The sequence below is a fragment of the Lissotriton vulgaris genome, chromosome 1_1 (genome assembly GCF_964263255.1).
Source record: "Lissotriton vulgaris chromosome 1_1, aLisVul1.2, whole genome shotgun sequence".
Lineage (NCBI taxonomy): Eukaryota > Metazoa > Chordata > Amphibia > Caudata > Salamandridae > Lissotriton > Lissotriton vulgaris.
The window spans coordinates 817,884,807-817,900,287 of record NC_141685.1 but is presented as its reverse complement, the minus strand read 5'-3'; the positions used below and the strand labels follow the sequence as shown (position 1 = coordinate 817,900,287).

Below are 15,481 nucleotides of genomic sequence, written 5' to 3'. Positions count from 1 at the left end.
CCAACCCCCTTCTTGCATCAGCCCCAAAAATTAGAAAAGCAAGAAGTGGCAGGAGCTAATTTTCTTACAACGCCGCCAAGCTTTGAAACACCCTCCCATTCCATCTACGTCGGGAAGTCAATCTTCTGTCCTTCTGGAAACTCCTTAAAACTTGGCTGTTCCAATATCCCCCATATTCAATCCGTCTTCTCCGTACGCAGCTGTTTTTAGCGCTGGGATGCCTCAGAGTAGCTATGCACTCTAGAAGTGTTTTTTCATTCATTCAAGTAAAGAAAACCCCATTGGACACTTACCAGCATTTAGTGCACCTGGTGATACTGAAATCTTGATACAAGTCTTAAAAAGATCACCCCTACAATTTCTTCAGGGTAGGAGGCAAAGACAATGAATGCATTGGGAAAGAAAATGTTTTCATTGGGCAGTTAAGCCCGAAAAGCATCTGCCACTTGCCTTCTGCAAAGATCCACCCCAGCCTTATGGAAGATAGATGCCCTGACTACTCCAAACTTTCTAGAGCCCTACTGGCAATATTCTCAGGAGCTACTGCAGGATGGCATTGCAGCACCAAAATAGGCTATTTAGAGTAGAGTGGCCACTGTAGACACAGACTTACCAGATCTTTGGGGTCAACTAGTATTCCACAGGGATGCCTGGATGAAGCACAGATTTTTCAGGCTATGTTCAGGCACCACTGTTTGACATGCCATGGCAAATGTGTACAAACTGACCTACGTCCTAGGCAATGGGTCTACTCTGGCTCTCTTCAGAAATGTTTTCATCAACAGCACAGGAAATTTAAAAAAGACGAGTGAAAAATGGTAAAGTTGCTTGAGGTGAGGACTTCATCAGGATACTGCAGTTGACTAATGTTTGAATCTAATGATACAGACTAGGCATTTAATCATGCTGAATTCACAAACGAATAAACCCCACACTAATATCACTGTTCAACAGATGGTTTATCCAATGCATATATGTTTAAACAAGAACATAAATACTGAGTAAATTTAACAATGCTGTGAAAAGAAAATGGTGTTCACAAATCGGCTGCACGTTTTTATACACATTATATAGATACCGGAGAAGAAAAACAAGGACACTTTCTATACATATACACAATTCAGCTTCACACTTGCCTCTTTGTACCAAAATTCTAATATAAACCACAATGAAAACTGGATATTTTGCAGCTGCACTTACTACTTTTTTGTCTGCACATACCCCTGCGTTGCATTTAAAATAGTCTTGTAGTCAGTGGACATGCAGAGATTAAACATAGCACAGTAACAAACTGCATTTAAAAAAACAGAGGCCCTCCAGGTGTACAAAGTCAGTTCTTCAATTTCAATGTCATGGCACAGTCAAAAATGTCATTTTGGAAAATGTACATAACTTTTGTACTAAAAACAAATATAAAATTGTATACGAAAGTAGCCAATGATGTGTTCATGCAGGACGCAGCCTGTGGACTTTCAATCAAAACGGACCAATCTGCATTTACAAATAGCTGTTATGAATGAACAGGCTCTTCTATGTTATTTTTACTTAGGTCCCCTTGTTTTTGTTCCCATCTCAGACCCAGAGGGAAATTTGTGCCACAAATGGAACATTCATTTGTTCCAACGAGAAAGGTACATGAGATGCTAAAATGTTGATTTTATTAAATAGGAACAAACCATAACTAAATGACATGAGGCAGAAAAGCGCAGTCCAACCTAGGAAGTGCTGTAAATGGAGAGAAAATGTTGGCCCCCGGCCTATGCAACTTAAGAATATAGCCAGAGAATTCTTGGTACCAATTCCTGCTCAACACTAGCTGGCAAGAAATGCTTAGTACAGGTTCTCTTGCGTGGTGAGACAGATTAAGGGTTCAGAGCTCAGACTACTTCGGGTCTCAAATTGAAAATGTTGAAATGCAGATAGCAATATCAAATGCAGTGGTGGAAATCAAGCAATTGGTAGCCCCTGGCATGAGTTATTCAACCACAGGCTGCTTGCAAAATATATCTCAGGGGCAGCAGTAAATATATTAGAATCTGTGGAAAATTTATAGACAAAAAAAACCAGAGAAATAACCGTTTGGGAATTTAGAAATAACTTGGAAGTGCTGCTAATCTTAAATACAACCCCCATTTTCTTCTTTGCAGCCATCACAAGCTATCTGACTGTCCATGCCTTGAGATTATCTATTAAATGGACTTGTAAAAAATAAATAATTCAAAGTGTCTTTAAAGCCAACTTGTCCTGTTTCCAAAGGAAAAAAACAAACAAATGAACCAGGGCTGAAACGAAACACTGCCAAGCCAATTGGAAGAAAGAAAGCAGAAAAAAGCACAAGGCAATAGTGCCCTATACACAGACCAACCATTGATGCAAATTCAAAGGCAGACTTGGCTACCAGGAGGATCTGGCACACTGGAAATTAAGTCATCATGTTGCTTTTTGTAATTCTAGTAACCTGGTTGCGACTTTCAAACAGGTAGTTTTACATTTCTGTTGCTGGTGAACTTTATGCCTTTGATGTTCACATGGAGATGTCTGCGCTTTTCTCCACCAAAAACGCAAAGGAATGTAATAATCATGCGCAAAATGAATCGAGATGGTGAGCTCCGTCATATTTGAAGCCTTGCAGTATTATTTTCTTGATTCAAGGGAAGATGATGTCAGTCTCTTAAGAAATCACAGCTATAAAAGGGCAAGAGTCTTTACTTTCTGCTTCGCTCAAAAAGCTTATTTGTGCTCCTTTGTAGGCGCATAATATAGTTCCATGGGTTTGTTGACTTTCCAATACTTCTCACTGACCAGTTCCAAAGAAAAAGAACCATTTAGTACCTAAGCAGAAAAAAAAGTAAAAAGTTATCATACATTAAGTGGTGGTTTTGATTATATCTGAAGAACACACACTGACCACATTTCCAAATGATAGAGAGCTCTAGAAAGAATGGAAAGGTGCTACTGTAGTGTATAGTAAATAGGACTAATCTAAATAGGACTACACTTATCTGAGAAAATAACACTCCACTTTGCATGCTGTTGCTGAAGCAATTCAGACTGTGTCAGTCTGATTACCAAAATATTACACTGAATTAAAATATCATGTTCTGTTGTATTTATTTACCTAATTAGGAAGAGGTAGAGTATATTTACTGATTTTCATCCAGAACCTTCATATAAAAGGAAGTCAAATTTAAATGAAAATGTCTCTCAAAGAGATTGCCTTAAATAGCCTAAAACATGTATAGGGAATTTGTATTATTCTTTATCTCCTATATGAACGTACAGAAAGGGGTAGCTACTCTACTTCATCCCTGTCACCCAGCTTCTAAAGAAGGTTTAGATATGGATGGAAGTACAATGGCAGGTATAATTCTCTTTAGACTGCACTGTAGCTTTAAGAAAATTAAGGGTGGGAGGCATCTCCAACATAAAAGAGGCACCCACATTGCACAGCTGTCACTTCATGCTTCTGCGTTTACCAGGTCATATTTCCCAAATTCTAGATGATGAAAACATTTAGCATCATTACATACACTAGTTCATTGTTTTGGAATTTGTCTTGAATAGATCTCAATAGCTCTTTTGTAGCGCATTTGAACTTGCCCAAAACAGGATGTAAAAAAGTTTTGCATTATTTTAAATCATCAATGTTTGTGCTTAGTTTCACATATTAGGCTAACGTTATTGTGATATATATATAGATATAGATATAGATATAGATATAGATATATATATATATAACATTAGCTCTACCCTTGCCCTTTGGGAGCACATTAACTTAATGAAAATGTAATATGTTTTTGTAGCTTTTTATTAGGTTGATTTACACTTAGGGGCTGGGTCATTTCAATTTTCTTATAATAATATTGATTTAAATAAAGAAGATTGTGTGACAAATTATTTACACTTACAGACACAGACAATATGTTTTAAAGTCAAGTTTTTTTCAGATTTGAAAAGTCTGGAAGTAAAGCTGTCTGAAGTAAAGTCAATCAAAGATTTAGTGCTTCAAGTTGAATGTCTCTCCTTACAATGTTAATGGAATTCCATTAATACATGTTGAATTCTTGAACCAACAGATGGCAACTCCTCAATATTTTAAAGTGAACTTAAGCACTTGTTGTTTTACTCTTTTGCAATTCCCATTGAGTTTCAATTTATGTTTTATCCTCATGTTTATATAAATATTTGAGAGTGAATTATAGCTGGTACCAAGTTGATGGCAACTAAAAGGGTATGTGCTTACTTGGCCCATTAAATATATACTAAGACGATAGCTCGTGGGAATATCATCAAGATAAAGGTTCTTGACTCCACAGTCACTGCAACCTAACCGTGCACCACTTCATATAACTTTGAAGGACAGGAGTTGCTAACACGACCCCTACTGGGCCAATTACGAGTAAAATGATGTATGGTATGAACGTGGAGCTTCCCTCAATCACAAACGAATTGGAAAACTAAGTAATAACTCTTATGTAGCCTGCCACTAGAGAGCAGAAGGAATATGCTACTTACCAGTATGCATCTGTTCTTGGCATAGAGGGCTGCAGATTGATACATTATGAATAGATCGCCATCTGGTGTTGGGCTCGGATGATTGCACTTGTTTTTCTCTTGGAGAAGTGTTTTGTAGTCACGAGGCTGGTGACTCCTCCCTTGGGTGATAGTGCGCATGGGCTTCGGCTCCATCCTTAGATTGTTTTGCCATAGTAGGGTTAGATGGAGTAGTATGATAGAATACAGAAAGAGATGCCCATGCAAGTGTATCTAAATAAGATAATGTTGGAACAGACACAGGTTTCCGGGGAGGCAGGGAGGGCATGTACCACTCTGCAGCCCTCTATGCCAAGAACAGATGCATACTGGTAAGTAGCATATTCCGTTCGAGGCATATGAGCTGCAGATGGTACATTATGAATAGATTACACAGCAGTTACCTCCCAAGCGGTGGTCACCAGTGTCTGTTGCAACAGTTTGAAATAAAGCTTTTAATACAGCCTGGCCCACATTTGCTTTTTGTCTTGCCTGCACGTCAACACAGTAGTGTTTTGTGAAGGTATGCAGTGTAGACCAAGTTGCTGCTTTGCATATGTCATCTAGGGGAATGTTCCCTAAGAATGCCATAGATGCCCCTAGTTTGCGTGTAGAATGAACTCTAGAGGGAACAGTTAGTGTTCTTTTTGCCTTTATGTAAGATATCTGTATACATTTTACAATCCACCTGGCAATACCTGCTTTAGAGATAGGGTTGCCTTTATGTGTTGGGGAAAACGCTACAAATAGTGGTTTGGTTTTTCTGAAAGTTTGTGTTCTTTCTATGTAATATAATATTGCCCATTTGACATCTAGTGTATGTAGGGCCCTCTCTGCTACCGTCTGTGGCTTTGGAAAAAAGACTGGTAGTCCCACTGGCTGATTGATGTGGAATGCTGAAATTACTTTAGGCAAGAACTTTGGGTTTGTTCTAAGAACCACTTTATTTTGGTGTAACTGTAGAAATGGTTCTTGTATTGTTAATGCCTGTAACTCACTCACTCTCCTGAGGGAGGTAATGGCTATAAGGAAGGCCACCCTCCATGTAAGAAACTGTATTTCACACCTATGCATAGGTTCAAAAGGTGGCTCCATTAGTCTGGTGAGTACTGTGTTGAGGTTCCAGACTGGAGAAGGTGGTAGTCTTGGTGGAATAACTCTTTTGAGGCCTTCCATGAAAGTCTTAATTGCGGGTACCCTAAACAGGGATAGATGTTGCCTGTTTTGCAGGTATGCTGCTATAGCTCCAAGATGTACTATAATGGAGGTGTAAGCAAGGTTACATTGCTGTAAGTGTAATGTAATGTAATGTAATGTATGTGTTCTTGTAAAGCGCACTGCTGCCCTGAGGCGTCGTGGCGCTGTAGACCGCTGGGGAACCCGTCCTGGCTATCCCTGTGAGATGGTCCCTACTGGGTATCTCCAAGGTGAAACCAGGCATCCCCAGCGAATGTGGGGGGCCGTTGTAGAGATGAGGCAAGCTAATGCCCAGAGTTGCCGAGTGTGATCCCTGGTTAGAGTAGGCACCGAGGCGAGAATTATCGAGCCCGCTGACCCTGACCCTGTAGTAAGTAGCAAATAATATTTTGTGTAGATGCGTCCATAGGGTTGATGTTGTTACTGTTACAGTATACCGCAAACCTTTTCCACTTTGCTGCATAGCAGGGTCTGGTGGTGGGACGTCTTGCTTGCTTAATAATTTCCATACAGTTTGGAGGTAAATTTAAGTATCCAAATTCTAAGACCTCAGAAGCCAGATCACTAGGTTCAGTTGTTTGGGATCTGGGTGCATTATTTCTCCATGGTTCTGTGTAAGGTGCATTTGTGAGATTCTTAGTTTTTGGTGTTGCACCTGTGAGAGTTGTAGGAGCGTGGTGAACCACGGCTGCCGTGCCCACGTGGTTGCTACTAGTACCATGGTCATTGAATGCTGTTGCAGTTTTCGAACCACTAATGGAATTAGTGGGAGAGGGGGAAAAGCGTATGCAAATTTGTTGGACCAATTTGTCCATAATGCATTGGCCTGCGACAGGTGGTGTGGGTACCTGGATGCGAAGCTTTGGCATTTTGCGTTCTGATGAGTGGCAATGAGATCTATCTCCGGTTGTCCCCATCTTTGGAAGAATGGCTGCAGTATTTGGTTGTGCAGTTCCCATTCGTGTATTTGTTCTGACTGGTGTTCGGCTAACAGATAGATGTTTTGAGGAATGACCCATCTCCAAATTTCCTGCGCTAGTCTGGATAGTTGAAGAGAGTGTGTCCCTCCCCCCCCCCCCCCCCCCTGTTTTTGAATACACTACATCGCTGTCATGTTGTCTGTTCTGACCAGGACTGCTTTGTTGAGAATATGCATTTGAAAAGCTTTTAGAGCTAGAAACACTGCTAGTAGTTCTAGATGGTTTTTGTGCAGTCGTTTGTGCTGTACACCCCATCTCCCTTGTACTGTGTATCTCTCCATATGAGCTCCCCATCCGGTGAGCGATGCATCCGCTGTTAGTACCACTTGTGGAATTGGTTCTAGGAACGACCGCCCTTTGGAAATGTTTGTTGTATTCCACCACTTCAGAGAGCGATGCGTGCAGTCGTCTACCAACACCAGATCTGTGATCTGACCGTAAGCCTGATTCCACTGTGTTGCTAGACATTCTTGAAGCGGACGCATTTGTAGTCTGGCATATGGGATTAACAGTATGCAAGAGGACATCATCCCTAATAACTGCATGAACACTCATACTGTTAATAAGTGTTGCGGTTGAAATCTTTGAATTAGGGTGAGCATTGTCTGAATCCTGACTGGATTAGGGTATACTATGGCTTTTTCTGTATTTATAGTATCCCCTAGATATTGTTGAACCTTGTTTAGTTGCAGGTGGGATTTTGTGTAGTTCACCGTAAACCCTAGCTGGTGCAGCAGTTGAATTGTCTTTTGTGTGTTGTGAAGACATTCCTCTTGTGACGTGGCCTTTATTAGCCAGTCGTCCATGTAAGGGAAGACATGTATTTGCTGTCTTCTTAGCTGTGCTGCAACCACTGCTAGGCATTATGTGAACACCCTTGGTGCTGTTGTGACTCCAAACAGAAGGACCTTGAACTGATAATGTCGTCCTTCTATTACAAACCGGAGGTGTTTTCTGTGAGCTTTGTGAATTGGGATATGAAAGTAGGCGTCTTTTAGATCCAGTGTAGAAAGAAAGTCCCCTTTCTTCAGTAAAGGAAGTACCTGTTGGAGCGTGACCATGTGGAAATGTTCCGAATTTATGTATGCATTGAGAGGTCTGAGGTCTAGTATAGGCCTTAGAGATCCGTCTTTTTTGGGAATTAGAAAGTATAGAGAGTATACTCCTGTTCCTTGTTGATGTTGTGGAACCTCCTCTATCGCATGCTTTTGTAGCAGTGATAGTACTTCCTGTTTTAATAATGTCAGATGATCTCGACTCATTGGACGCTGTCTGGGGCGGATGTTTGGTGGGGTAGCAGTGAGTTCTAGGTAATAACCATGTTGGATAATTTGTCTCACCCACCTGTCTGATGTGATGTTTTCCCAGACAGGTAGGAACTGTGATAGGCGTCCCCCGACCGGTGTTGCATGGTCTGGGGGGAGCTGTATAAAGTCACTGTTTTGGGGTAGGAGAGTTGCAGATGTTGTTGTTTCCGCGACCTCTACCCTTGTTGTTGTTACCTCTGTTACTGCCTCTGGAATTACCTATAGGTGATGTTGGTGTAAAAGAGGTTGATTGCTGGCTTGTGCCTGTATTCTTTGATCCGCCTCTATAGGTGGACCTACGAAAGGAACCTCTCTGAGATGGCTGTTACAATGCTCCCATTGACTTAGCCGTTTCTGTGTCCTTTTACATTTACTCGAACGTCTCATCTGTGCTTGAGCCGAAAAGTGCTTTCCCATCAAAAGGCTGTTTGTACCTCCTGTTTGAACCCTGAGCCATGCATGTCTTCTTAACATGATACTGGTGTTTATAGATCTTGCCGCAGTGTCTGCTGCGTCTAAGGCGCACTTAATGGAAGTGTTGGTTATTATCTTCCCTTCTTGTATCAGCTGCTCTGCCCTTTTTTGATGTTCCTTAGGGAGATGTGTAACGAGTTTCTCTAATTCATCATAATGAGCTCTATCATAGCGTGCAAGTAGCGCTTGAGTATATGCTATGCGCCAGCTGTTTGCTGCTTGAGATGCTACTCTTTTGCCAGAAAAATAGAGATTACCCACACCTCGCAGACTTGAATTAATTCGAAAAGAGAGTACAAGTGTAACTCAATGACACATGTATAGGTACTTTTATTTATACCCACTACTCATATTCTTTTATGTTTTGTTTGGATTTTTTTTTTTAAGAACAAGAAAAAGATATACCAACACAATTAACACAATGATTATACAAATGTAAACGATTTTGAAAAACAACAATTCATGAAATACGTAAATACACAAGACAAAAATATTAAACACATTTAGTGATATATGGTTACAAATAAATTCCTGTTTTGAGACAACCAAAGCAAAGTGAAAAAGCAAGAGCTTATACAGCGTTCATTCATTAGCATAGGCACATTTAATGTTTTGATGCGCTCTTGCGGAGTGCCGACGCGTTTCAGGTTCGAATCAAACGTGTTCGAACCCTCATCAGGGCTTTGTGAGTTGTCTGTAATTATCAGGCTCCTAAGAACTGATCGATGGACAGGGGGCGGCACCTCAAAGGTTTGATTCTCTATGTGCACCGTCCGGCGCCTCTTAGAGGGTGGAGGTCGAGGTTGTATGTCTTTAAGTCCTTGCGTCTTGTATTTGTAGGAGAAAAAAGGATTTCCCGTCTGAAATGGTTTGCGAAGAGGTTCTCCGACCTGGGTTGGCGGCGTGTGTCGTTGCGGCCCAGGTATCGTAAAGGGAGTGCTTGAGTTGAGCTCCGTATATGAGGCGCGCTGTCCGAGGACAGTCGATGTCCACAATGCGAGGCTTCTAGACTAATAGAAATCCTTTTTTCTCCATCGATCAGTTCTTAGGAGCCTGATAATTACAGACAACTCACAAAGCCCTGATGAGGGTTCGAACACGTTTGATTCGAACCTGAAACGCGTCGGCACTCCGCAAGAGCGCATCAAAACATTAAATGTGCCTATGCTAATGAATGAACGCTGTATAAGCTCTTGCTTTTTCGCTTTGCTTTGGTTGTCTCATAACAGGAATTTATTTGTAACCATATATCACTAAATGTGTTTAATATTTTTGTCTTGTGTATTTACGTATTTCATGAATTGTTGTTTTTCAAAATCGTTTACATTTGTATAATCATTGTGTTGATTGTGTTGGTATATCTTTTTCTTGTTCTTAAAAAAAAAAATTCCAAAAAAAACATAAAAGAATATGAGTAGTGGGTATAAATAAAAGTACCTATACATGTGTCATTGAGTTACACTTGTACTCTCTTTTCGAATTAATTCAAGTCTGCGAGGTGTGGGCAATCTCTATTTTCCTGCATTATATTACGGTCCAGCCCCCCTCAGTCCCGCCCCGGACCTGACTCCTTCTGTTTGCCACTCTTTTGCCGGAGGCATCTATTAACTTAGACTCCTTATCAGGAGGAGGAGCTTCTCCTGTTAGCGAGTTCGCCCTCTTACGAGCATTTGAGACTACGAACGAGTCCAGAGGTATTTGGCCCTTAATAAATACTGCGTCTTTTGGGGCTGCCTTATACTTTTTGTCAATTCTTGGGTTTAATACCCTAGCCCTGACAGTATCTTTAAATATATCTGATGTGTGAGTGAGGAGACCCTTAAGCATTGGTAGGGTCCCTGAAGATTTTTGTGCAGCCGGTAGTGTTTCCTCTATCTGAGGTTCCGTATGTAAATCTACCTTGTGGTATTTTGCTGCCCTATTAATCAATTGTGCAAAATCCGAATTATCATCAGGGGGAGAGGGTTTTGAGGGATACAGGTCAGGGTCATTATCATTATCTGTCACTGCATCATAATCTTCCCATGGGTCTGTGTCTTCTGGGATAGTATGGTTATCATCCCCAGGAAGGTCCCCATCCCCTGTGTCACTTTCTACATCTGTTTGAGGTGTAGATGGGCGTGGTGTAAAAGTTTGAGGGATAGCTGGTAGAGTATGAGGAAGAGGAGAAGAGGGTGTGTCCATAGGCTGTGGAGAAAGGGGAGGAGTTGTATTGGTCCCGATTTTTCTCTTCTTAGGAGGAGGAGCTTTCCCCTCCAAGGGTTGAGTCTTCCTCTTTTTAGGTGGTTTTGTCACCACCTTGCCAGTTTGTGGATCAATGAACAAAGTCCTTTGTTTTGGATCTGTCTCTTGCTCCTGTGTCTGTACCGAAGCCTTTGGGTCCGATAGGTGCTTTTGCTTCTGTGTCTCGGTGTTATGTGTTTTCGGCACCAAGAGTTTGCTCGAGTCCGATTTTTTTCGGTGTCGAGGGAGTCTTCGACGTCGAAGCATGTTTCGGTTTCGACATGGAATGTTTAGACATCGAGCTGTCTTTGGTATGGAGCTTCGGTGTCGATGTCGACCCTTTCTCGGATCCGACATAGTGGGAGACCGAGTGTTTCGGTTTCGTTGCCGAGCCAGAAGGCGGGGCGTCGGAAACTTTTATCGGTTGTCTGACTGGGCTCAAAGGCGGGGTCGACACCAATAGGGGTCGGTTTTTTGGCAAAGGGACGTCATCACTCACGGTTTGATGAACGTCGACTTCTTCGACATCAGACTCGTCCGCTTCTGATCGCGACCGATCCTCAACATCTTCCTCCACGGAGTGTTCGACCTCGAACAGTTCTGGGATTGCATCTGACTCCATCCTTTACATCTCGTGTCTTCGGGCTCAACGGTTTCTAATCGTCGACTTGGAGGAGAAAGCCGCACAGGCTTCACAATCCCTGGATTTGTGGTCAGGTGACAAACAGAGGTTGCACACCTCGTGTAGGTCCTTGTGTGGGAATTTAGCACCACACGTTGGACATTTCTTGACTGGAGTCCTTTCCATGGACTCCGGGCTGGACTACGTTGAAATAGGCCTCCCGGTCCCGTCGACGTAGAGTTAGAAATCTTCGGTGTTGACGTCGAAGCGCGTCGAAATGGGAATGAACTCGCGCTCGATAAACAATACTGTCGAATTGGAAAAGGAATACGCGCCGAAATATAACTTTTTCTCGAAGTCGATCCGGAGCGCTTCGATCCTCATCCGAACCCGATGGCGGAAAAAAACAATCTAAGGATGGAGCCGATGCACATGCGCACTATCACCCAAGGGAGGAGTCACCAGCCTTGCGACTACAAAAGACTTCTCCAAGAGAAAAAACAGGGGCAATCATTCGAGCCCAACACCAGATGACGATCTATTCATAATGTACCATCTGCAGCCCATATGCCTCGAACACTATATTACTACAACATGGACAGTGCTTGGCCCTCAGATGGTAGCTACACAGTAAGAGATCTTCCTCAGAGGGAAGGATGCAGTGGTAGTATGAGATAGTGGCATTGGACATACTCAAGCAGTATCTAAAAAGTAATGTTTACTGAAGTCACAGGAATCAATGTTGTCTGCTAACTGGAAAAATATCTACAATGAAACATGCTTTTGAAAGCTGCAGTTTTGCCTAAGGTTCTTTAATGCCTTCACCTGAAAATGTGTGGCTAAGTGATGCTGAAAACTGCACCCCAGGCTTTGGAAGGACACATTACTGGAATCCCCTCAGTAGGGAAGGTAAACCCACAAGCTATCAACTATCTGTATGACTACCAACCAGGCAGTTATACACCAAACAACTGCCTAGAGTTCACCCTTCGGAGAGCACACAAACTAGCTCAACTAGCCTCCAAGAAGAAATCAAGTTATTTAATGTGGAAAAGCCGATTTAGATATATCAACAATGGTTTATGGTTCCCATGCTGCATACAAGATTTTAGTGAGAGGGTCCAATACACCACCAAGAAGCGGTTTCGGAGATCAGACTTGCCTAACTAATGTACTTGTCTACATTTACATACCTGTAATGGCAGTGTTTTTGGCTTTATTTAGAAGTGATATAGATCATTAATCTTGCTCGCATCTAGTATAGGTATTCTTAGCCTGTGTTGGCCCTTTTAAGCCCTTTTTTCCAGATCTAGAAGAGGATAGCTGCTTAATATGCCTTTATTCTTGACTTTAACCTGTCTATTGCCTATTGGCTTTGACATATTAGACATATTGGTATGGTTTATGTAGGTATTCTGACAGAGCTAAGGAGCATTTCACCCCTTTCAGGCCTACAGGCCTAGAGCTAAAGGGACTCCATTTTGATGAAGCTGAGAGACTTTTTAGGGCAAAGGCAATGTTTATAGTTAAGGCTGTTGTTCGCTTGGAGAGAACCGGTTCAGGCTGGCCCTTATCGAAAGAATGTATTTTTCTCCACTCCGAAGACACAACTTCAGGCTGGCCAGCTGGGAACGTGTCCTTGGTACGGGGAGGTACAAGAATTTGGTGGGCGGCAGGTTACTGGCCGTAGCTTTCCATGAAAGGACAAGCTTCCATATTAGCAAGCTACAGGAGAGGAGGAGTGTTCATTCCAGCTTGTGTGCAGTTCAGTCGCAGTGCAGCGTGGTGCTCAGAACAGCTTGGAGCACAGAACAGCTTGCAGAGAGAGAGAGGATGTCTGCTAGAGCTGCAGAATAGAGTGCAGTTCTTAAATGGAGAAAGAAGGCAGACGATTGCTGAAGATGAGGAGAGAGAAAGCAGTGCAGAGAGCATCAAAGAAGGCTGTCAGCTGGAGCAATTGGACCAGAGGCGTGGTGATGTGGTGAAGGAGGGAGAGACAGAGAGAGCCCTAATCCCACCAGAGGCAGAGAGAGAAATCTTCCTTCTAATAGGTGAGGTAGTCTGAATTAGTTACACTTACACTTTCTGTCTAATCTTTTCCCTTTCAGCGGAGTGTTCCTGTTATGTTTAATCCTTCTCTTTCAAGCGGTGTGTTCTACCTATAGTCTTTGTCAGTTACATATCTGTATATGTGTATTTTATTAGTGTAATAATAAACATCCCCATAACTACAGTGCTTGAGTTCTTTCATGATAAAGTTATCCTGGCTTCAAGCCAGTTGCTGTTGAGCCACTGATGGATAAGGGGGGTAGGAGCGCTTAAATCAAGAGATAACTCAGTCAACTGGTGTGTAGCCCCTATTCTTGTTCACTGAAGGTAAATATATCTCCTAAGTAGTTGCTACGTGAATGGATGAGTAATCCCAATCAGGTAAGTGGTGATCACATAAATAGGGAGTGAGTGGACCTTTGATGCCAAGAGCAGGGAGTACACTATATAATCTGGAACTATATTCAAAGTTATTATTGTAGTAGCAGACCCTTAGTGAAGAGACTTCCCAATATATATATATGTATATATGTATAGGTGTTCATAGGAATGTGGTCGTCGTTGATATGCGGCGTTAGTGAGAGCACTGGGGGGTCGAACCAGTGCCGATATCCACTGGATTGTGGCTTGAATAAGTGAGAGCGTCAGGGGGGAATACTGACGTGGAGTTCGACAGGATTGTTGAGCGTTTGGAAACGGGAGCATTGGGTTCTGCAGGCCCATGTGTAGTCGCACCGGATTGTGCGCAATATCTGCCCTAGGGTAGACCGGTCTGGGTCTGAGTGGCTGCGAGACCAACTGATGTAAATAAGTGTGGTGTAGGGTATGGATATCCCTAGTAATCAGTGAGTATTCTTAGTATCCCTATAGATTTAGTGGTGTTTTTGATAATATGAGCTTGTATATTGCGAGTTCCCCATCCTCAGGTAGGTACCAGGTGCCTGGATAGGTGGTCCTGAGGAGGGAAGGTGATTACGTTCTGGCTGGGTTGGAGGGGCCCCTGGGGGCTGATCCCACCTACTCAGAAAATCCAGCCATTACAATACCTAATACAACCAATGGAAAATACTGATTTTATAACACAATCAATTAACCAACGACCAGAGATGTTTTAAGGCATGGGCAAAGTGGGCAACTACCAAGGGGCTAGACCTTCCAATGGCCCCACTGTGAACATTAACTTTCTCTCTAGCTCACTTCTGAGTATTTCTCTATCTTATCCTTCAACTTATAATTCAATATTGATAGACAACCGGGGGGCTTGAGTTAGCAAAAAATTAGTAATAAAATTAAAAGTGATCCAAATATGGGCCCCCAAAATATTTCTTACTCGGATACATGCTGTCAGGCTCCAAAACAGCCCCTTGATACCATAAGTAGATTCCAGTGCTGGGGTAGGGCCACAGAAACTGCAAGATTCTAGGTGAGGAGTGAGGCTACAGTGGGCTACTCACCACTTTATCATGGAGTTGAGCAGCGGCGCTTGACATGGCAACAGGCCTCAAATTACTTGCACACTCAAAGTAGCCACCTCAGTGTAGGGGATTTGAGACAGTCCATCTCCCTTTTTTTGTTTGTTTAAAGGGTATGATATTGGGGTGTTGCAGGAGTGGGTAAGTGCATGGGATGCTGGTACCCCCTCCATGTAACTGCTCCCCGGCGAACTCTGACCTCACAATGGGACCAAGAGACTTCTTATGGCATTAATCACTTTCTGTTGAGGGTAAGTAAGGCATACATTCAATTGCTTGTGCCTGCCTGATCACAAGACACTATCAAAATGCTGCAATAAAGGGTGTGTGGCCGGCATATGGTGCTTCGCCCTCCCAACCTTATAGAAGTACCCCTCGGAGACCCTTAATCCTGCACACTAAATCCGTGGGCTCCAACACTTGATGGGCTGATATTTTCCTTGTGCTCCAGAAACTGCCTTGAACTTACACTATAACACCTCATAACCATTATCTGCCACCTGTTACCTGATGTATCCATTTAGCTGGTATCAAGTAACTCTCCTTTCTACCTGCACCTTTGCCACTCTGTGGCACACATGGATAGAATATGAGACACGAATAAGGCGCACCAGATGCTAAAAT

At 42.6% G+C, this 15,481-nt stretch overlaps 1 protein-coding gene across 1 annotated transcript in view; it reads right to left on the bottom strand.

The window, feature by feature from the left end:
• Positions 1–940: 940 nt before the first annotated feature.
• The window catches only part of RNF2 (ring finger protein 2), a 202,483-nt gene continuing 187,942 nt past the window's right edge, over positions 941–15,481 (bottom strand). The window contains exon 8 of the mRNA XM_086957121.1: positions 941–2,832. Coding sequence (XP_086813247.1) covers positions 2,731–2,832 — 102 coding nt within the window. The 3' untranslated portion in view covers positions 941–2,730. The remainder of the gene's footprint in view (positions 2,833–15,481) is intronic.